The sequence below is a fragment of the Terrapene carolina genome, unplaced genomic scaffold (assembly GCF_002925995.2).
Source record: "Terrapene carolina triunguis isolate 2854851 unplaced genomic scaffold, T_m_triunguis-2.0 Scaffold166, whole genome shotgun sequence".
NCBI classification, from domain to species: Eukaryota; Metazoa; Chordata; order Testudines; family Emydidae; genus Terrapene; species Terrapene triunguis.
Genome location: NW_020664517.1, coordinates 1,755,012 through 1,778,058, shown reverse-complemented (window position 1 = coordinate 1,778,058; position 23,047 = coordinate 1,755,012). Strand labels below are relative to the sequence as shown.

Here is a 23,047-nt window from a genome sequence, read left to right as displayed (position 1 = left end):
ACACAGACCGACAGACAAACACAGAGACACACAGAGACCGACAGACACACACACACACACACACAGAGACACCCACAGACTGACAGACAAACACAGAGACACACAGAGACCGACGGACACACACACACACACACACACAGACGCACACACATAGACAGAGACACACACAGACACACACACACTGTCTAACAGTGACTCCAGCGCAAAGGGGCTCGGGTAGCAGCTAGCGAGGTCGTTCTCTCCACCTGCAGCCCTGCAGACTCAAGCTAGCTTCGTTCCCAGGCTGAATACACTGAATGTTGCAGACAGCCCCATGGACCATGGACTCGGCTCCCTCCCGTGGCTGGCCCGGCCCCGTGGGACAAAACAGCAAACCCGCCTCAGTCACTCAGATGGGGGCCTCACTCTGGGTCCCGGGGAGCAGGTCACTGGGGCCATGTCTGCAGGCACTGGCCAGACTAGAACCACGCAGATGTAGCCGGCATTTCTCAGGGGCAAGATGTCAGGTGTCGGGCCCGCTCCTGCGGCTCTCCTCCCCACAGCTGGCCGGGGGCTGAGGCTGCTCTCCCTGCTCCTGGGGGGGCTCACTGCACAGCTGAGAGGCTGGCGCTGGGCCGAGGGGGATGCTCATTGCCCTGGTCCAAACTGCATGCAGCATTGTGTGTCTTCCCCTCCCACCTCCCCGACAGCACAGGAGCTCACTGATGCCGTCACTGCTTGAGCAGCTCCAGTGAAGCAGGGTGCCAGGGCAGGGCTGCAGCTAGCCGTGGTCTCCAAGGGAGCCATGAGGGGAGCCATCCACTTTGGGGATGGCTTTTCTATGGGGGCACCCTCCCTCCAGCCAGCAGGGACAAAGCCACGCCCCGGAAGCAGAGAGCCCTGCCCCACCCCCGTGGCTTTGAGTCTGGCTGGGGACAGTCTGGTCCAGAGGTCTGCCCGAGGTGGGGCTGGCCTCCCTCAGGGAAGTTCGGCGCTGGCCTGTGTCTAGCCCCCAGGATGGTCCCTGTCTACCAGCACGTCTGGGGTCAGAACGCTGGGCCCGGTGCAGCGGAGTGTCTAACATCCACCTCCACGGGACCCTGCAGACGGGCACTGTCCCGGTGCATCCCGCTTCCCTTCTCCTTCCTCTGCAGTGCCAGGCCCATCCCCCCCTGGGTGGGACTAGGGGCCTCTCAGGCTGGTCCCATGGGGCAGGAGGTGGGCCCAGGTGGAGCCCTGGGCTGACTCCGTGGGAGGTAAGGCCCTGCCAGCAGGAGGGAAATGACCCATGGTACCTCAGCCGCTTCCCCTCAGCCGGCTCAGCTGCTAGCGCAGGCTGAGTATGTCATTTGCAAGCCCTGGGGCAGGGAGCTGGGTGCCCGGGGCACTGGCTGGCAAGGGTGAGGTCGCACCCGCCTGGCAGCTGATTTGTCCTTACTGAAAAGCAAATATTCCCTCCCCCTGCGCCAGGGCGTGGCAGGCCCAGCAGCAGCAGCTGCAGGCTGCTTTGGCCCCTCGCTGGCGTCCCAGCAATGCCCTTTGCCCGGAGGCAGAGGAGCCCGAGCCCAGCGCCCGGGGTTTTATCTGGAGGGGGCTCAGAGACCCGGCGGGGCTGGATCCGAATGGTGCCACTGGTCACTAAGGGACAGATTTTCACGAGCCCAGCACGCTGGGTGCTGAGTGCTTGTGAATCCGGCCCTAGGTCTATGATGGGCCAAAGCAACCCCTGACCTCTGGGGAGGCTGAAATCTGGCTCCAGCCCCCTATCCCTGGCCTCCCCCTGCCCCTCAGCCACGGTGCTGCTTGGGGCAGCCAGGGGTGAGTGGGCCATGGGCAGGGAGTGCGTGGGGGCTGCGGGCACTGGGACTGGCACAGCTGGGCAGGCCAGGGCAGCGCTCTGGAACAAAAGGCCATTAATCTCCTTGTCCTCCCAGCCTGGCACCTCGTTAGCAATAATTAACGGAGTTGGTTTAACTCAGGCAGCGGGAGGGGAGGTTTGAGTGGTGAGTGGGTGCGGGTGCTTTACGGCTGGTTTCTTCAAGGATAATAAACTCCCCCAGCTCTCCACATGGGTCTGGGGAGGAAACGGCCTTGTCATCCTGAATGGCTCAGCATAAATTCACAGGGCACCCGGAGGCGACCACGGGCTGTTTCAAATGTCGCACAGGCCACACTGCTCAGTCTGTGCACGTGGGTCACGGGTGGGTCCAGCTTCCATGTAGAAACAGGCCGGCAAGGGGCCCCAGGCCGGAGCGGTGCTGTCCCTTTAAGGGTGCACGGTGGCGTCTCATGGCCCGGTGACAAGCTAGCAGGAGCCAGGCAGCTTTAATAGGTGGCTTTGTTCAGCCTGATCCTATTTGCATGGCAATCGCTGGGAGTTTTGCCATTACTCTCAACGCTGGCAGGAGCAAACCAGCGAAAAGCTTGGCTGTTTGCTAATGGTCATTTAACCGAGCTGTTGCTAAGAAACGAAAATTGCCGCCATTTTTGTGGGGCCTACCAAAACAAGCATCTGGGCTGCTTCCCCTTCTGGCTGTGCCCGGGGGGATGCTGAGCCCAAATCTGCCATCACCTAGGATGCACGAACCAGGAAGCTAACGCGCAGCTGGGTGATTCTTAGCATTGCCAGCCCCTAGGGATGAGCAAGAGTGTCGGGGAACCATGCCTTCCCAGCGCCGAGGAGAGGGGCGAGGAACGTGGTGGTTCCCCAGGATTTAGTCCACGGCTGGCCCTTTAAAACCCCTGCGGCTCTGCATGGCAACCTCCACTGACCAGCACTGTGCCCGCGGAGGGCTCAAAGGGCCAGAGCTGTACTGAGCAGGCGCGGTTAACTCCCGACGCTGTGTCTCCCCAGTGCGCTAGGGCTGCCCTGCCCTCCGTCCCTGAAGAACTCCCCTGCTTGCCACCCTCGTCCTCGAGGGCGTTCCACCAAGCCCCCGCCCACACCCATCTCTGGGGCTGAGGAGGGGGAAAGCTTCCCAGCAGTGCCTTTTATCCCACCCCCGGGATCAGCTGGAAGGACCCTATGGGCTCCCCATGTGTCAGTCCCCGTCCCGGGGCTGAGAGCCTGGCATGTCTGCTGGCAGCGGTGAGGGAGGGTGACTCAGCGCAGCTCCCACGTGTGGCGCTTGGCTCCTGGCCTGTGAGAGGCTCTGTCATTTCCTCCTCCCTTCGGCTGCCCTGAGAGCCATGGAAATTGCAATTTTAACTGTCTGGAACAAGATGTTTTTCTGCCTGGGAACAAACAACTGCCTGGTCTTCCTCCCACCCCTGCGTGCCATCCTCCTCCTCCCACGCAGGCTGGATCCAGCCCGCTTTGAGGGGTTGGACACTAAACTCACGACGCCAGGGCTAGATGCCGTCCCTGCCCCAGGAAAGCCGCCACATGCATGTCCTGGCCCTGCTGTGTCCCCCTGCCCATCGAGTGGGCACAGAGGGTCAGATCCTCGTCAGGCCTCAGTTGGAGCTCAGCTGCTTGGTACCTGCTGAGCTCTGGCCCCGAGCTCCTGCCCGCCCCGGTGCTCAGAGCCATCAGCAATCGCAGGGGCACAGCGGTGCTGGTGAGCACGAGGCCTGCAGAGAACCTGCTGCTCAGTGGCTACTGCGGGCGGTCTCAGGAGGGCGAGGGCCCGGCCTTGGTGTCGAAGAGCCACGCCGCTCTGTGCCTTCTGCTGCAGCCCCTCGTGGCATGGACTGAGGCAAGCAGTTTGGAAAGGGGCATGGCCTGAGCCACTGAGGGCCTGGTCTACAGAGGGGATATGAACCTGCAGCTCCCCCTTGCACCCAGTCGGGGGGCTCCCCCTTGCAGCCAGCTGGGGGGCACTCCCCCTTTGCAACCAGCCGGGGGCTCCCCCTCGCAGCCAGCCGGGGGCTCCCCCTTTGCAACCAGCCGGGGGGCTCCCCCTTTGCAACCAGCCAGGGGGCTCCCCCTCGCAGCCAGCCGGGGGCTCCCCCTTTGCAATCAGCCAGGGGCTCCCCCTTTGCAATCAGCCAGGGGCTCCCCCTCGCAGCCAGCTGGGGGGCTCCCCCTTTGCAACCAGCCGGGGGCTCCCCCACGCAGCCAGCGGGAGCTGCAGGTGTTTCAAGCTGGGCCCCACATACCAGTGCCCACTTGTGTAAACGTGGCCGCACTGATCTGGGTTTGCCTCCCCCCGGGTCTGAGCAGGGAGGGCCGGGGTTCTCCCGCCAGCTGTGGGGAGCAGTTCGTGGCTGGAACAGCGGAGCAGATCCGAGGCCCCGGTGGTGGCGGGAGGGGAGCAGAGATCTGGGCCGTCTGCTTTCACCAGCTGCCCGGGGGTTGTCCCCAAGGGGATGGGAAGGGCTGCAGCCCACTGCCCCTATAGTTATTACAATGGACCCAGCGCCCGAGGCCCCTGCGGAGGCCGTGCTGGCCAGGCTCCCCCCCCCCGGAGGCTCTGCATGCTAACGCTCACTTTCCACGCTGACAGGACTGGAGCGAGAAGCTGGCCCAGCTGGCCCAGGAGCGAGCAGCCAGCTGCCTGGCGGGGGCCCTGCCCCGCCCTCCGCACCACACCCAGCATGTGGGCTGGAATGCCCAGCTGCTCCCCGCCGGGGCGGCCAGCTTTGCTGCCGTGGTGGAGCTGTGGTTCAGCGAGGGACGGAGCTACGACTATCACGCAGCACAGTGCCTGGAGAACACCACCTGCAGCCACTACACCCAGGTAAGCCAGCCAGGGACCCGGCGCTGTCTCCTCCCGGGGGCGCTGGGTACCAGCACACACCCTGCAGGAGAGCAGAGTTTGGTACAGCGAGAACGGTTCCCTGTGTATCACAGAACCTCCACCACGTGACTGGGTGCCCCGGGGCCGCTCCAGGTAGCCCAGGGCTGGAAGAGCAGGTGGCCTGCAGGTCAGGATGGAGGCACATGGGCAGAGCTGTGTGTGGCGAGCCCCTGCTGGCCGCTGGAGTTCATCCCTGCCCAGGATCCAGCCCCGTGGCTGTCAGGGCCATGAAAATGCACCTAAGCCTGTTGGTCATTGCCTAGTCCCCATCACCGCCTGCTGTCCTCCGTCAGGGAAAGCCAGCAGGGCCCGAAGGGCCTGGCTGCTCAGTCAGGTGGCCAGGGACAGGGCGTAGTGCTGGTAATGCTGGGCCTGACAAAGAGGGCTCCAGCCCTGCTCATGCGGGCGAGGCCCTGTGGGAGGCCTGGACCCCGCGTATGCCCACATCGTCCCAGAGGGCGGGGCGGGGGGGGGAACGACCATCTGGCGAGCAGCCGGGGCTGGGACTGCTCGTGTGGGATGGCTGGGCCCAGAGCTGAGCCAGCCCCCTCACACCCTGCCCCTGCAGGGCCTGGGGAGAGGCTGGGCCATACCTGCCCCTCCTCAGCCAGGGCACGGGCAGGGCTTTCCCAGGCCGGGGGGGGGGAAGGGAGCTAGGGTTGCCAACTTTGGTTGGACGAATTCCTGGAGATTTCATCACATGACATAATCTTTAATTTAAGATTCATCTTTAATTCCTGGACAATCCCAGAGGGTTGGCAACCCTAAAGGGAGGGGAGCTCAGTGCTCTGTGGAACGAGCTGTGGCAGGGGTGGATCCAAGCAGGCCATGGGATGCGGGTAGTGTGACCAGAGGGCCCGATATTCAGGGCTTCCTCTTATACAGGCACCAAATATCCCCCACCCCATCCCCAGGCGATTGTTCACACTGGCTATCTGGGCTCCCTGCAGAGCGTTGGGCTGAGACTCTTTGGCCTGCCAGTTTAATAGTGGGGGGAGAACGGGGGGGGATCTCCCTATAGGCCTTTCCCAGCCCTTCGCAGTGTGACCCGGTGGGCAGCAATCGCCGGCCCTACAGCCACCCCGCGACAGCTGGCAACCCCCACACAGCTGGCACTGCGCCTGCAGCCGTGGGGAGGGCGTAGGCTGGGCAGGCGCGCTGAGGCCTGCACCGTGTCTCTCTTGCAGCTGGTCTGGGCCACCTCCAGCAGGCTGGGCTGCGGGAAGCACGCCTGCATCGAGGGCCAGGAGAGGAGAGAGGCTTTCGTCTGCGCCTACTCCCCGGGGTAAGGCCTCTCGGCGTGCGCACGGGCAGCCTGGCCGGGGCCTACCGCCCTTCCCGCCTGGCAGGCACCTGGGCCACGTACTCACCCCCCTCATCTCCCCCGGCAGCCCCAGTGAGCCAACACCACAGCTCCCCCACACACACACCCCACGTCCTCCACCCCCCCCCCCCAGGCTGCAGGCATGGGTGAACGGGTCTGTCAATGCCAGAGAAACTTGGTGCGTGGGGCTTATAATGGAACATAAGAACGGCCACACTGGGTCAGACCAAAAGTCCATCCAGCCCAGTATCCTGTCTGCCGACAGTGGCCAATGGCAGGTGCCCCAGAGGGAGTGGACAGAACAGGGAATCATCAAGTGATCCACCCCGTCTCCCATTCCCAGCTTCTAACAAACAGAGGCTAGGGACACCATCCCTGCCCAGCCTGGCTAATAGCCATTGATGGATCCATCCCCCATGAATTTATCTAGGTTTTTTTTTAACCCTGTTATAGTCTTGGCCTTCACAACATCCTCTGGCAAAGAGTTCCACGGACTGACTGTGCGTTGTGTGAAAAAATACTTCCTTTTGTTTGTTTTAAACCTACTGCCTAGTAATTTCATTGGATGACCCCTAGTTCTTGTGTTATGAGAAGGAGTAAATAACACTTCCTTAAAAACAACGAGGAGTCCTTGTGGCCAGGGCCGGCTCCAGGCACCAGCTGACAAGCTGGTGCTTGGGGCGGCAGACTGTTCGAGGCGGCGTTCTGCCCAATCCTAGGGCGGCACGGCCGCTTTTTGTTTGTTTGTTTGTTCTTGTTCCACTCCAGCCGCCCTGTAGGGGGCGGCGGCACGGAGAACCATAGCGCCCTGCAGTGCAGTCCTCTTCCTTCACTCCCCGCCGACCGGAGCGGAGCCCTCTCTCTCTCTCCCGCCCGCGCCCCCCCCCCCCCCCCCCCCCCCCCCTCCGCCCCCCCTGCACCCGCGCTCCGGCCGCGCCGCAGGTTTTTTGTTTGTTTTTTTGCTTGGGGCGGCCAAAAAGCCAGAGCCGGCCCTGATTGTGGCACCTTAGAGACTAACAAATGTATTTGGGCATAAGCTTTCATGGGCTATGCCCAAATAAATGTGTTAGTCTCTAAGGTGCCTCAAGGACTCCCCAAAAAGTGACACAGAGTCCTGTGGCACCATATAGACTAACAGATGTATTGGAGCATAAGCTTTCATGGGTGAATACCCACTGCGTCAGATGAATGAATTCACCCACGAAAGCTTATGCTCTAATACGTCTGTTAGTCTATAAGGTGCCACAGGACTCTTTGTCGCTTTTTACAGATCCAGACTAACACGACTACCCCTCTGATAAAGGACTCCTTGTTGTTTTTGCTGATACAGACTAACACAGCTACCACTCTGAAACCTACTTTCACCACACCTGTCATGATTTTATAGTCCTGTGACAATGCGGTTCTGGCAGAACCCAACTGAGAGTGCCAACTCAGGACAAATTGCTCAAACAGGGCAGTTACAGCCCAACGCTGGGTTTTTTTCCACCTCTAAGGCAAACCAAACCAGCCAGACTAAGAGGACTTCGGTCTCACCCCACTGGCTAACCGCAAGTCTCACAAGCAATCTCCTTAGACACCCCAGTTTCCCAGTATCACCACCAGTGCCACTCGTTATGGGGACAAATGGTTATGAAAACCAATACCCCAGTAAAAGAAAAAGGTTCTCCTGATCCCAAAGGACCAAGCCCCAGACCCAGGTCAATATACAAATCAGATCTTACCCACAAATCACGCTGTTGCCAATCCTTTAGAATCTAAAATCTAAAGATTTATTCATAAAAGGAAAAAGATAGAGATGAGAGTTAGAATTGGTTAAATGGAATCAATTACATACAGTAATGGCAAAGTTCTTGGTTCAGGCTTGCAGCAGCGATAGAATAAACTGCAGGTTCAAATCAAGTCTCTGGAATACATCCCCCGTTGGGATGGGTCCTCAGTCCTTTGTCCAAAGCTTCAGCTTGTAGCAAAGGCCCTCCAGAGGTACGAAGCAGGATTGAAGACAAGATGGAGATGAGGAATCAGCCTTATATAGTCTTTTCCAGGTGTAAGAACACCTCTTTGTTCTTACTGTGGAAAATTACAGCAAAATGGAGTCTGGAGTCACATGGGCAAGTTCCTGCATACTTTGCTGAGTCTCAAGGCATATTTGCCTTCTCTCAATGGGTCCATTGTATAGCTGATGGTCCTTAATGGGCCATCAAGCAGGCTAGGCAGAGCTAACACCAGTTTGTCTGGGATGTCACCCAGCAGCATAGCAAAAGTTTGAAATACAGACAGTATAGAGCCAATATTCATAACTTCAACTACAAAACTGATACACACATATAGACAGCCTAATCATAACCAGTAAACCATAACCTTGTCTTAGACACCCCATTTGACCCCCTTTATACAAGATTTGCGTGCCACTACAGGACTTTGGTTGCAACAATGATCTATATGGTCCCAGATTATATCAATAACGTCACAAGCCCTCTATCATATCCCCCCTTAGTCATCTCTTTTCCAAGCTGAAAAGTCCCAGTCGTATTAATCTCTCTTCATACAGAAGCCATTCCATACCCCTAATCATTTTTGTTGCCCTTTTCTGAACCTTTTCCAATTCCAATATATCTTTTTTGAGGTGGGGCGACCACATCTGCACGCAGTATTCAAGATGTGGGCGTACCGTGGATTTATATAGCAGCAAAATGATATTTTCTGCCTTATTATCTATCCTTTTCCTAATGATTCCCAACGTTCTGTTCGCTTTTTTGGCTGCCGCTGCACATTGAGTGGATGTTTTCAGAGAACTATCCACAATGACTCCAACGTCTCTTTCTTGAGCGACCCCGTCATTTTATGTGTATAGTTGGGATTATGTTTTCCAATGTGCATCACTTTGCATTTATCAACATTGAATTTCATCTGCCATTTTGTTGCCTGGTCACCCAGTTTCGTGAGATCCTTTTGTAGCTCTTCGCAGTCTGCCTGGGACTTAACTATTGTGAGTAGTTTTGTATCATCTGCACATTTTGCCACCTCACTATTTACCCCGTTTCCCAAATCATTTATGAATATTGTGATACAGCAGGGCCGTGTCAGGTGGTCGGGAGTATATCCCTACTGCTATATTCTCATTATTCCAGCATGGAATTACTATCCAGAGAGATTCTATGGAACAGTTTGGTTCATTGAAGATTTTTACTTCATTTGACTCTACGCTTTCTTTCACATCTAGTGCCACTCCCCCACCAGCATGACCTGTTCTGTCCTTCTGATATATTTTGTATCCTGGTATTACTGTGTCCCATTGGTTATCCTCATTCCACCAGGTTCTGTGATGCCTATTATATCAATATCCTCCTTTATCACAAGGCACTCTAGTTCACCCATCTTATTATTTAGACTTCTAGCATTTCAATATGAGCACTTTAAAAATGTGTTCCTTTTTAGCTGTCTGCCATTACGTGATGTAGTTGAATGGGAATTTTTTTCATTTGACTTTCTCATCAGATCCTTCCCCTATTTATCATCTTCCATCCTGTCCTCCTTACTAGGACATGGAGAATCTCCATTAGTAGATCCTCCCCTATGGAATGTCTCTGACCGAACCACGTGCTCCTCCACAGCTGTCAGCTTCCCCTCAGCCCTTAGTTTAAAAACTGCTCTACGACCTTTTTAATGTTAAGTGCCAGCAATCTGGATCCATTTTGGTTTAAGTGGAGCCCATCCTTCCTTATAGGCTCCCCCTTTCCCAAAAGTTTCCCCAGTTCCTAATAAATCTAAACCCCTCCTCCCTACACCGTCGTCTCATCCACGCATTGAGACCCTGCAGTTCTGCCTCCCTAACCGGCCCTGCGCATGGAACTGGAAGCATTTCAGAGAATGCTACCATGGAGGTCCTGGACTTTAATCTCTTACCTAGCAGCCTAAATTTGGCCTCTAGGACCTCTCTCCTATCCTTCCCTATGTCACTGGTACCTACAGGTACTATGACCACCGGCTCCTCCCCAGCACTACATATAAGTCTATCTGGATGTCTTGAGAGAGCTGCAACCTTCGCACCAGGAAGTGGGAGGACCTTGGCCCCAGGGGTGGGATTTACAATGAAAGAGGTGGGTGGGTCTGTCGATGGAAGCAGAGAGTGGGTGGGGCTTATGATAGTAGGCGAAGCTTGGCCCTACAGAAGTAGAAGGTGGGCGGAAGGGTCTGTCAATGGAAGTAGAAAATAGGTGGGGTTTAAAATAATAGTAGGTGGGGCTTGGCCCACAGGAAGTAAAAGGTGGGTGGGGCTTACCATGAAAGAAGGTAAGACTTGGTCCCAGGGAAGAGGATGGTGGGTGTGGCTTATAATTAAAGGAGGCAGGGCTTGGGAGCAAAAGTGGGTGGGGCTAATCAGCTGGCCGGCCTTGCCTGGGCAGAAGATGCTGTTCTCCCTTCTATTAAGCATTAGGGGCCGATTGCAGCCTGTGCAGCTCACAGGCTGGTCGCCCAGCTCCAGCGGTGGAGCAGAGGAGGTGGGGAGTTGTGGCCAAACCTCCGAGTGTGATGTGGGCCCTTGCACATCGTAGCTGCCTGGGGACAACCCACATGGCCCCTGGGCTGGGCTGGAAAGGCAGAGAGCCCCGGAGCCTACCTGCGACTGTCCTTGGGGCCCCTGGCCCTGCGGCTCCATGCCTGTCTGTTCCGCCCCCAGGGGGAACTGGGAGATGAACGGGAAGACGATCATCCCTTACAAGAAAGGAGCCTGGTGTTCGCTCTGCACCTCAGGATGCTCCGGATGCTTCAAGTCGTGGGATCACAGCGGGGGGCTGTGTGGTGAGTGCCGGCTCCCCCCCGCCCTGCTCCCCCCAGCCCGGTACCTTCACTTGAACTTAGATTATGCTAGTCCCCCTGCCCTGCTGGCACAGTGGGGCCCTGGGCACTGGCTGGCACAGCTGGGCACCTGCCATCTTACAGCCGCCTTGTGCGTTTTGTTTGATCAGAGGTCCCCAGGAACCCCTGTCGGATGAGCTGCAGGAACGACGGGCGGTTGAACATGAGCACCTGCCACTGCGACTGCCTGCCGGGGTACACGGGCCGGTACTGCCAAGGTGAGAGCCGGCTGGCATGGGTGTGTGCAGGGTGCACAGGGATGCATCTTGCCATCGGTGCCACGGGTGAGACGCCTGCGTTGCATGGTTGTTGTGTTGCATTACAGTCTTGTGTGTGGAGTGCTGTGGGGCTGTGTGGGGCTGGCGCCCGGGGGCTGCATGGGGCTGGCGCCCGGGGGCTGCGTGGGGCTGGCGCCCGGGGGCTGCGTGGGGCTGGTGCCCGGGGGCTGCGTGGGGCTGGCGCTCGGGGGCTGGTGCCCGGGGGCTGCATGGGGCTGCACAGCAGAAGCATTTTCAGGATGAAGTGGCAGGGATGGGATGAGCAGCACTGGAGATCAGAGGCTGGAGACTCTCCAGGGGCAGTTACAGGTGTTCGCCTGCCCTATCTGTGCATTTTGCTCCTTCCCACTGTTTTTGTTTCTTCTAAGTTTACTATCCCCTGAGGGTTGCCTGGGGGTAGCTAACATTGGCTTTGCTTTGAGAACTGCAACAACATCCTTGTAGGGCTTATTTCCGTGTTGCAGGGAGAGTGGGGCAGGGAACCCCTGCATGGGGCCAGTGGAGCAGCCTGATGTGGTGAAGGGAGGCACTCCTGCCCCACCCAAAAGCCTAATTAGCCTCCTCACCCTTTGCTAGCCCAAGAACCCGCTACAGTCTCGCCTCAGTTTCCCCTTCATCCAGCCATGCAAAGAAATATTGTGTCTCTCAGCAGCAAACTGAGCCCCTTTAATTCATATACGGAGCCAGTCCACAGATCCCTCGTGGTACAGACAGGCCCTCCCCAACCCCAGCGCCAGCCGAGGCTACCGCGGCAGCAGCCTTCACTCCCGTTCAGGGGTCGCTGTCCAAGGTCACCCACCCGACAGTCACTAACCCCCTGCCCCAGTTCCTTAGCTCCCGTTCCAGGGCCCCACATCTCTCCTGCAGCCCCACGTCAGTGTTCCCGGGAGAGGCTCCCTGCAGCGTGTCACTCCTCCAGGCCTCCCTGCCGGTGAGCCCTACCCCTGCCCAGGGAACCTCCCTCCAGGACCAGCCCTGGGCCCCTGAGTACCTCCTGCAGCCCCCACTCGCTCTTCTGCCGGAGGGCTCCCCGCGGCGTCCTACTGCCGGTGAGCCCTACCCCTGCTCCTGGGCACCTCTCTGCAGAGCAGCCCCTAGCTTGTGGGCCCGGCTTACTTGTTCATAGGGGCCACAAGCTTTCCTGCAGCTCAAGCCAGACCTCACCAGCCTTCCCAGCACTCATCGCCAGCAGTTCCTGCTCTCCTGCAGCTTCCTCCCTCCGGCATCTCTCTGCTGCTTCTGCGGTCAGGCAGCTCCCCCCGCCCTTCCCAGCCAACCAGCTGCCTCAGTTTCTCCTTGCTAGGGCCCAGGTACCCTCTCTCTAGCCCAGCTGGGAGGCAGCTGACCACTCACAGGTTTACCAGCTCCCTCTTAAAGGGGCCAGGCCCCCAGGTTCTCTCATCCTGAGGATTTCTGCAGGGACCCTTGAGAACAGCAGAAATCAGGCCTGAGGAGTCCCAGGAATCGTGGAACTGGCTTATCTAGCCCAGTCCCTTCCTGCTCCCTGGGTACGTCTCTGCCACCGTACAAAACCCAGGGCAGCAAGTCTCAGAGGCCGGGTCCGCTCATTGGGCTGGGGGGATAAAACAGCAGTGTAGCCGTTCCCACTCGGGCTGGAGCCTGGGCTCCGAGACCCCCCGCGCCCCATGAATCCGGGCTCTAGCCCAGGCAGCCACGTCCTGTCACGGACTCACAGGCCTCATGCTCTCTCTCGGCTCCGTACGGTCCCTGGGAGGAACCCCCTTCAGTGCGACAGCCCTTCTCGGGGGTCCACTGTCTCTCAGGGGTTTAGCCGTAGGCCCCCCCGTCTCCTGGAGCCACACCTCTCTGAGCCTTCAGCACGCCTGTCTCTTGCCATGGGCCCCCTCAGGGAGTCCCCTCGCTCTGAACCCCCGGGGCCTCCACACACAGAGGGCACCGGAGTGACTCTCAGCCAGCGTAAAACAGGACGGTTTATTGAGCATCTGAGCCCAGCACAGGAAACTCTCCAGGCCTTCAGGCCTGGCCTCCTTCACCACAGTACATCTAAGTCTATCCCGCATCCAGGGGGGCTCTGGCTGCTCTCTCTCCCTAGTCCAGCAGCCCCCTCCTTCCAGCCAATCATCCGATATCATCTCCCCCAACAGCTCCTCCCCTGTCCTTTGTCTTCTGTCCCAGGTAAACAGGTCACTGGGGCTCTCTCTCCTCCATCCTTTGTTCCCCTCTGGCTGGAACTGGTTGGTCAGGTCACCAGGGTCCTCTCTCCTCAGCCCTTTGTCCTCCCACTGGCCAGAACCAGCTGCCTTCCACGCTGGGCTGAGCCTCTTGGTCACCAGGTCACCGGACACTAGGGTACCCCATCTCCACGCCGTTGTCCGGGCGTCCCGGCTGCTAGGTGAGGTCACATCTGGTCCTCTGCAACAACAAACCCTCTCCCTCCACCTTGTTAAACATGCAGCACACAGGGAAACTGAGGCGCACACTACAAAAATCCCACACGGGAGGCCCTGGGCTGGAGGGGGCTGGATCATCCCTAAAGCCAGCTTGTCACTGATCTCTCTTTCTGGATCCCGGGCTTTTCCCCCGGTGACTGTGAACGGGAGACACCTCCTCTCCCCCCATGGACAGCTAGCTTAGTGAGCCCAGGCCCGGCTGCGGGGACCAACGCAGCCCCTCTGATCTCTGCCGGCAGGCAGGGGTTAGCTGGTCAGAGGGGGGAAGTTATTCCAGCAGAACGTTGGCTCCTGGCTCAGGAGAGAGATTCCCTTTCCCCTTCTCCTTCCCCTGCCCACACACACGGCCGCACGGACAGTCTCCCTGTCAAAGTACAGCTTCATTATGTCAAGGTGGTACAATTGCCCAACTGGGCAGCTCCAGCACATGACTCACCTCCTTCAGCTGGTTGCTGATTTCCCAGGGCTCTCCCCAGGCTCTTCGCACTGAGCTGAGACCCCTCTTCCGGTCCCCGATCAGGCACGTCGTCGTACCAGCCCTTTTACTGTTCCTGGGCCCCGGCTCGGTTCTTCCTGGCCAAAGCCATGAGCTCAGGGAGCTTTCCCCAGAACCATAGTTCAGAATCCACCACCGAGTCCCCATTTGTTTCTCATCAACTCCAGGGTCCCCTCCCTCTCCTCCCCTGCACCAACTCAAAAGGGTGGACCCCTGGGAATTTCCGGGGCACTAAACGTTCTGCAGCAGCTCTCACCGGGTGCGCTGAACCCCCTGATATTTAGAAGAAGGGACGTCCCCCCGGTGGTACTTCTGAGGGACCACCAGCTGCCCTCTGATCCCCCAAGGGTCAGTTTTCCCTCGGAGAGCCCTTTCCTGGTACTGGGTCCCTTCTCTCACCTGGATCCTTCCCCAGGATCTTGCAACACCCGCTTCTTCCAGGCGGGATCCTTCTGCGGCTAGGTCTGGAATTCAGCTGCTGGGTTCGGGGCCCAGCCCCCATTGCTGTGCCTTTAGTGTCCCCCTTGGTCTCAGCCCTGTTAAGCCCTGACCCTGGCAACTCCCTTTCCCCCATGGGAGGTTCCACACACCCCTGCTGGCTGGATTGCCAGTGCCCCTCCCTGACCTCAGCCGCAGGCCAGGACCAGGGCATCGTCTGGCCAGTTCTTCAGCCCATCCCCCATCAGCACCTCTGCAGGGAGCTGATCCTGCACCCCAACCTCTTTGGGGCCCCATTCAGATGTATCCTCACTACAGGATCTTAACTGGGGGTCCGACCACCCCCCGCGCCCGTGTCCCAGCGAGGGCAGGGAGCGAGCCCACTGCTTTCGCTGCCGCATCAGAGCCAGCTTGATCCACCTCTCCTCAGTGCAGGGCCGAAGTCCCACTCAGCTCCAGGGGTCTGGCTGCAGACTCGAGCCTTGGAGATCTTCTCTTGTGCTACTAGCCAGGGGGGACATCCCCTCCTCCCCGCCGGGACCATTCACATGCTCCCTGGCTCCTGCCCTCTCCACCTTCCGACCTCTGGGTTCAGATCTTTGGCTGTTACTGGTACGGGGTCTGGATCCTGTCTTAAAGAGACACAGTCACTTCCCAAGAGTACGTCAAAGCTGATGTGCTGAAGGACCCCGGCTACCAGCCCCCCCCATCCTCCCCGTGTCTCTGTCTGCACAGGAGGTGAATGGCTGCCGTTGGGGAGCTTTCCCCCAAGTTACATGGCCCCTCAGCAGCTGGTGAGGTTGCACCACACCCACAAGAGTCTCTGTCCCAAAATCTCTCCACTCCGTGAATGTCTCCCCATTGACCCCCACCTGCTGCTCCCCCTGGGGATCAGAGGGGCCTGAGCCCAGGGGGTACAAGCAGACGTATATGCTGGCCTTGGTTGGAGGGGAAGCCCGTCTGCCACTCCTCCCTGGCCAGCTCTGCCCCAAGAGCTGGTTGGGTGACTGCTTCCTCTGAAGGGATCGACACACAGCTCACTCTCCAAGCCTGCATTACCGGCTGTCTTCCCTTCACCTTCTAACCCTTCAAGGGGTCTCTTGGGCAAAAATTTCCTGTGTCTTCGGGCATGACACCACCTTGCATCATTTTGCCCACAATAATGACATCTCAGGTCCCGCAGGTCCCTGGAGGGGGTCTGCCTGCTCCAGCATTCGTGGGCACCCCTGCATTGCGCTTCCTGAAGTCTCACCTCTGAGAGGTCTCTGGGTGACTCCCCCTCCACGTCCCCGACGTGGGTCTCTCTCCCCCACCCCGTCTGCTGTCCATAACCTCAAGTCTGCCAGCGTTACCTGCACTTTGCAGGGCTTTGGGCTTCTGACGGCAGATGTCCTACAGCTGCCCCAATCCAACCAGATTATACAAGTCCTCTGCAGAAGTGGCCCCGCACCCTTTCCCCCCTTGCAGAGAGATTCTCCCAGCAGGACAGTGACCTCCTTGTACGTGATGCCCAGGGTTTCTCGTACACTCTGGAATCTTTTCCTATCTGCCTCAGGGGTCCATTCAAATGTACGCAGCAAAGCCTGTTTGAACCTTCATAGTCCCCAGTCTCTGCACTGTCCATTTGGCTGAACACCTCTATGGCCTTGGGACCAAGCCGGGGGGTGAGACAGCGGTGCCTGTCCGCAGGGTCAGTCTGGTTCAAATCACCAGCCTTCTCCCAGGCAGGGAGGTCGGCATTGATAGCCCTCCCCCATTACACTGGGCACACTTTGGAATCTGTTCCTGCCGAACAGGCATCTTGGGGTCCTTCCCCACTTACCCCACGGCAGGTCCTCTTGGCCTGCCTCTCCTCCAACTCCAGTTCATGTTTTTGCTGCTCTGAGCAGTTTGCTAGCCTCCGCTCCTCCGGCTCCAGCTCCTTCACTCTCAGCTCCAGTTTCCGTCTCTTCACCTTCACTGGGGGGAACCCAGGTTGAGATGTCCCCCTCCTGGCTAGGGAACTGTACCCCCCTGCTACTCCCAGGCTCTCCAGGCATCCTGGAAGCCCCACTGGAATCTGGAACTTGCTCCTTGGACTGGTCACTCTCTACCAGGCGGGCAATCAGCTGCTCCCGGGTGAGCCTCCCAACGCTCACCCCTCTCTCCCTGCACAGACGTGCAAGGTCCCTTTTAGGGAGCTGGTTCTAGGCCATTGCCGCGCTGGTTCCGTCAATTCCCTTGTTTTATCGCTGGCAGCCACTCACTGCCAAGCGCCTGCGCTCGCAGCCAACCGTCTACAGGGTGCATCCGCCAACCATCCTCTGCTACCACATTGTCAGTGTGTGTGTGTCCCATGAAATATGTGTGTGCGCACGTGACCCATGCAGGATGTGTGTTCCCTCCCCCCCCCCGCAGTGTGTGTTTGTGTGTCCCATGCAGTGCGTGTGTGTGTGTGTGCAGACCTGCATGACCCATGCAGGGTATGTGTGGCCCATGCAGGGTGTGTGTCCCCTGCGGTGTCACTATCATGCCCCCGTGTGCATTGCAGAGCCTGCAGTTGTGTCTGTAGTGCTTGCCGAGGTGTTTACGAGCTTGTGCTGGCTCCACTGGGACGCTGCCGGGAGGGAACAGGGGGGTGGTGGGGAGCCAGCGCCAGGCCGGGGTGCAGACTAACTGCCCGTTTTTCTTGCAGTGAAGTGCAGCATCAAGTGTCTCCACGGGCGGTTCCGGGAGGAGGAATGTTCCTGCCTCTGCGACATCGGCTACGGCGGAGCGGAGTGCGGCAGTGAGTCCGGCTCCGTCACGTGGTTCCCCCTACGTCCTCCGGAAAGGGACAGCTGCGGTCCCAGCCCGGTGCAGCCCCCACACTCCCTGCCAACGAGCACAGGGTGCCAGCTCGGCTCCTCCCCTCCCAGGCTGCGCCCAGAGGCCATTCCAGGCTGGGCACCGGCAGCTCATGGGGCCTCCAAGCTGGCTGCTGACCCTGGTTCACAAGCTGGTCACTAAGGGAGGCTGCAGTTCAGCCCAGCCTCTGCTTTCAGCACTCGGCCCCTTTGCTGGGGGCCCTGAGCTCCCCGGGGGCCCAGGACTCCAGGCAGCTGGGTCGTGGCCTCAGGTGTGCCCCTGTGCGGTTCTTTAGATTTCTTCAATCCCAGGCTGAGCAAGGGGCACCCCAATCCACTGCACCCTGTGTCGGGCAGAGTCCGGGCCTGGCAGGGTGTGGGGGGCCTGCCCATATTCAGCATCGGGTACATACAGCTGTAGCCACGGCTTTGCCCCCGAATTCAAACCCATTTTCAGCAGCTGTTTATAATCAGCCCCTGCCCCAAGAGTGGCCAGGGCCAGACGTGGATCCCGGCAGATGTCCCCCTGGCCCAGGCAGAGGGGTTCCAATGGGTTCCCTACGGGGCTAGGGTTACACGGAGAGCAGACCCGAGAATGGGGCAGGCCTGGTTGGGGAGTAGCCCAGGATTGCGCCGTGTGCGCTCCAGTGCGTGGCCAGGTGAGCACAGAATTACTCCAGGGATGGGGGCCTTGCCGCCGGCTGCTCTTGTCTTGTTGGCATCAATGCATTGCCGGGCTTGGGCCCCGCCCTGGGCCCGATCGCCAGGGCCAGCACCTTGTGTCGCAGTTTGCATGGCTGCATGGGTGAGTGTTAAATGCCCTCGGGGGCGGGGGTTGCCCGGTTCGCCCCTCACTTTGCAAAGGTGTAAATGACTCCAGGGGAGGGGGCGCCCCCTGCTGTGCTGCAAGGCAGCTGGTTGGTTGTAATTTGTTGCTCTTCTGCCCATCCCTCCCTGTTCTGGAGACGGCTGCTCAGTCTCGCCTCCTGCCTCCCTCCCGGTCCCAGCTGCTGGCTAGAAATGAGACCAAGTTGCAGAGGTGATGCTCCCCAGCTGTGGCTGGACCTGCTCAGGCTAGTTGGCCCATCACTGGCCAGGTCGGAGCTGAACAAAATAGTCCAGGGGCTCCGTGCTGCTGTTAAATGAACCCCCCTGGTTGCCCAAGGGGAGGGGCTGAATGGTGCCACACTTATGGGGAGTCTGAACAAACATCCCCCAAACGTCTGACTACCAGTGCGGGCTCCTCTAAGAGTTGCTGACCTGCCTGATGCAAAGGCTGCTGGGCCGGAGTAATGCCTGGGGTAAGAGTGACGCCCTGTGGGGAGACCAGAGCGGTGCATGATCCCAATCCTTCCGGTTCCATGTCCTACACTCCCGGCTTGCTGGGCTGAGGAGCGTTACAGGGAGGGTTACATGTTCCTGGAGCTTTCATCACATGACAGAATCTTTCATTAAAGATTAATCTGTAATTCCTGGAGGCTGCAGGCCAGTCCTGGAGGGTTGGCAACCCTAGTTACGGGTGAGAGCCTGGCTGCTGAGTGACCGGACTGGCACGTGTAGAGGGCTCTGCTTTCTCTCCTGCAGGCAGAGTCCCTGGGGTTAAAGCAGGGACTGATCCTTCCCTCTCTCTCCTCTCACAGCGAAGGTTCAGTTCCCTTTGCACACCTGCGACCTGAGGATAGACGGGGACTGCTTCATGGTTTCCTCTGAGGCAGACACGTACTATGGAGCCAAAATAAAATGCCAGGTAACCCCCATCAGCCCTTGTGCTGCAGGCAACAGACCCAGTTCATAGAGAGAGCCAGAAACCAGGGCTAGACCCTGCTCCTTCCAGTCCCAAAACACAGGCCACAACGGCTTGAACTAAAGGAGAGCTCCTGAGCTGCTAGGAGTAGTAGGTCTCTTACCTGATCTGTGGGGCATCCAGTAGAGGGCAGCCTCACTCACTCATGCACACAGAGCTAGTGCGTTGCTTAGGAAGCCACATTCGATAATATTTCAGTCCAGGGACAGGGAAATGAAATCCAGGCTGGGCTTCACCTGCACAGCACTGGAGCTTGTGCTAACACGCTCTGGGGAGGGGGCTTCCCTCTTTCCCACCAGCCCTGCGGTCTCTTCAGTCCCCAAGGCCCCATGTTTTATAAGGAACGCAGGGATCTGGATTCACTCGGGACCCCAGGCGGTCTCCAGCGGCTCCTCAGAACCACTGCATGGCAGGGGCCGAGCGCGTGGTGGGCACGATACAAACTGTGGTGGTTTCCGAATTGTGAGCAAATGTTACACGATGCCCCTGGGCGGATGAAAGAGACCAGGGTGCAGGCAGCGTGGCCTGCTGGTCACGGCCGGGCTGTGTCCACACGCTAAGGACAGCCACGGGGCGCTATTCAGCGACCAGGGATGGGAGTAATCGAGTGAGGGTCAGAGCGAAGCTGGGTCGGAGCCTGGAGAACAGGCAGCAGGATGGGGTCTGGAGTCACAGCGGGCCAGACAGCCTGCTGGGCACCCTCCCCGGTTACATAGGGAGCATGGGCCAATCAGAGGCTGCAGGGTGCTGTCACTAGGGCGGTACTTCCTGCGGCGCCTACTCTCGGCAGTGCTCCGGGGCGGGGCTGGGCTCTGGCTGGCCTGGCGGTGGTGTGGGAGTGGCAGCCGGCCCACGTTCTGTAGACCCCGGTGCTAGTCCCATGGTCCTGGCAGAAGGGCTTGGACCTGGGGCCTCTGGCTCAAACAGCCTCTGCAGTGTAACTAAAAGAGCCCCCCTCGAGCCGGCTTGTTAATGGCTTTCTGTGGGGGACAGCAAGCCCCGGGAGCGGGGCTGGGTGTCACAAGCCACCCTGGCCTGCGGCGGCACGTCCCAGCTGACCATTGACCCTGGCGAGCCGAGGGGATGGGCCGCAGGAAGGGAGATCTGCGAGGGCGGCCGGGTGCAGCCCACAGCGAGACGCATCATGCCAGCCCTTCCCCCGCCCCTCAGGCTCTCGCCCCCATGGGCCATTCCATCGATTTCACTCCTGAGTCGCCCCAGGGGGAGCGTCCAGTCTGGTTTGGCTGCCACGTGTCGCAGCCTGAGCCCTCTTCCATGGCAGGGGTTTGGGAGCGAACAGCCCAGGCCAGCTCCTCGTCTGTGGCTGGAAATTTCTCTCCATTTGCAGGCAGGGTCTTGGCTTTGATCCCTGAGGCCAGTGCCGCAAGCGATTCGTGCACACCTGGCGCAGGCGATAGACAGAGAGCGCCGGCTCGGAGCCCCGGGGAGTTAATCTGCCCACAGGGGTGACGATCAGCTGGGAGAGCAAGTCGCTCTATCGAGTGTCCGTTCCATGAGAACAAAGCAAGCCAGCCTCTGGGCTCCCATGGGCCACACGTGTTCACGCCGCGCAGCAGACTCAGTGCTGCTGGGAGCTTCCAGGCCTTTCGTTCCCTGTGGAAGAGAAGACGCTGGGGAACTGGACTCCTCTGCCTGCCTGGAATGGATTCGGGATACAGCTTGGTGGGGATGGGGGAAGTGCACAGATGGGGGACTGGCCCGTCTGGGTTGCAGGGTCTAAACTGGGGCTGAAGGGCAGGGTTAGCCTGTGGTGCCAGCTGGACGGATTTCGTGATTTGGGCTGTCTGGGTCTGATCCCCTGCAGGAGAAAGGAGCCATGCTGGCCCAGATCACAAATCAGAAAGTGCAGGATATTCTGGCCTTTTACCTGGGGCGTTTGGAACCCACCAATGAGGTGACAGAGCCGGATTTCGAGACCCGGAACTTCTGGATCGGTGAGTGGCTGCAGTTTTTGCTGCCGAAGGACAGCTGGAGCCCCAGGGCTGGGACAGGACTTTCCAGAGGCAAGGAGGAGGTGATTGCGGCCCCAGAGACCTTGCAGGCTGGGTCCCAGCCCGGAGGGAGGACGATGCAGTCTGTCCTAGCGCTGCCGGCAGAGAGTGCAAGGTCACCCTGGCGGGATCCCGAGGCAGGCGCAGAGCTCTGTGCTGTGTGCAAAGGCTGGAGTCCCGTCTTTCCAACTTGGAAAAGTCCTCGCTCCGATTGTAGGGCAGCACCTAGGTACAGTAAAATCCAGCCCTGCTTTCCAGATCACATGCCCTAAGTGATCACAGTCCTGGCATCTCCACAGAGCTTGTCGTCTTCAAAGTGCTCTGCAGACAGGAGCTAATGAATGAACTCGGTTGATGTTGTTTCCGAGGGGCAGAGTTGCTCATGGGGTGATGTTCTCCCTCAGGCTGCTGATGGAAGTGCTGCTGTCTGATAATACTTAGCATTAACCCTCCCCAGCCCCCCAGGAGGGAGGTTTCTGTGTTTCACAACTGGGGAAACCAAGGCACAGCGGGGCCATGACTTGCCAGGGGTCACCCTGGGAGTCGGGATTAGAACTCAGGACATCTTGACACCTCAGCCTGGAGTCACTGGGCCAAACCATGCTGCCTCGCTGTTGGGACTGGGTCAAAGTTACCCGCTGGCTGCCTTGGGAGATGGTGGCTCAGCGGGGGGTATTGGAAAGGGTGTGTGAGCAGCAGGGACAGCTGCAGGAGTTTGGCTTGGGTGAGAGGCTGGGAACCCGCACCCAGCTACAGCTGCCACACTGTGCCCTCCGTGGGGGCTGGCCTGTGGGGCATTCGCAATGCAATGCCCTCTGAGTGTGAGGGAGCTCGAGATGGGGAGGGGGGATGGGCCCCGTCTCTCTAGGGGCCGGGCACAGGGCATTGGAACTCGCCCAGAGGCTGCCACGCACAGCGAGGTGTTTGGCTTGCTAGAGGCATTGAGTGTGCAGCCCCGGCTGTTTGAGTCGGCAGAGCCCACGTGCGGCTTCGCAGTGGAGGCAAGTTCAGAGCTGGGAGTGTGATACAATCTTAACTTCCTGATGGCAGCAGGGACAGAACTGATCCCACTGCTCCAAAGTCCCCTGAGCTAATGGAGAATCGCTGCTAGCAGTGTGGGGCTCGTGACACACAGCTCAGCAGCAGGGGCACAGATCCCTCGCGGTTCATGGCCCTGCGGTCGCTGTGCTGCTGGGGCTGCTGACTCACGTGGACGGCCAGCCCTGCTCCTCGGCGGAGATGCAGCCAATGGGGACCAGTGTGATGAGACTCAGGCCCAGCGCTGTGGTGGTGCGCGGCTGCCGCTGTGCCCGTGTGGACTGGAGCCCCAGGACGTCCCCCGTGCTCTCGTTTAGGTCTGACCTATAAAACGTCCAAGGATTTGTTCCGCTGGGACACCGGCGCCCAGCACTCCTTCACCAGCTTCGCGTTCGGCCAGCCAGACAGCCAGCGGTAAGTGACCAGGGCAGGGGCTGCTGCTACTCCCGCTCGGTCCCGAGGCCTGATGGCACCGAGCCCGCCGGCGGCACCTGTCAATATTTATTCGCTGTAGTGCAGGAGAACCTAGAAACGCCAGTCATGGCCCAAGACCCCAGTGTGCCAAGCACTGTACGAACACAGAACAAAGAGCTGCTCCCTGCCCCCAGATTTACCATCCTGCACCCCGTGCTCTCCTCCTGGGCATGGGACCGCGCTTCTCTCTGCTCTGGGACTCCTGCACCCCCTCCTCCTCTTCTGGGACAGGAACCACTCTCTATGCTCGGGGACTCCTGCACCACGTGCTCCCATAGTCCCCTCCGGGCCTGGGACTGCTCTCCTCTGCTCTGGGACTCCTGCCCCCACTATTCCCCTCCCGGG

General features: G+C 59.2%; 1 protein-coding gene across 1 annotated transcript in view; it reads left to right on the top strand.

The window, feature by feature from the left end:
• Positions 1 to 23,047, top strand: part of LOC113406947 (C-type lectin domain family 18 member C-like) — a 28,456-nt gene that overhangs the window by 3,570 nt on the left and 1,839 nt on the right. The window contains exons 3-10 of the mRNA XM_026653865.2: positions 4,428 to 4,661; positions 5,909 to 6,006; positions 10,727 to 10,848; positions 11,016 to 11,189; positions 17,224 to 17,316; positions 19,015 to 19,121; positions 21,004 to 21,133; positions 22,546 to 22,642. Of these exons, the coding sequence (XP_026509650.1) occupies positions 4,428 to 4,661; positions 5,909 to 6,006; positions 10,727 to 10,848; positions 11,016 to 11,189; positions 17,224 to 17,316; positions 19,015 to 19,121; positions 21,004 to 21,133; positions 22,546 to 22,642 (1,055 nt within the window). The remainder of the gene's footprint in view (positions 1 to 4,427; positions 4,662 to 5,908; positions 6,007 to 10,726; positions 10,849 to 11,015; positions 11,190 to 17,223; positions 17,317 to 19,014; positions 19,122 to 21,003; positions 21,134 to 22,545; positions 22,643 to 23,047) is intronic.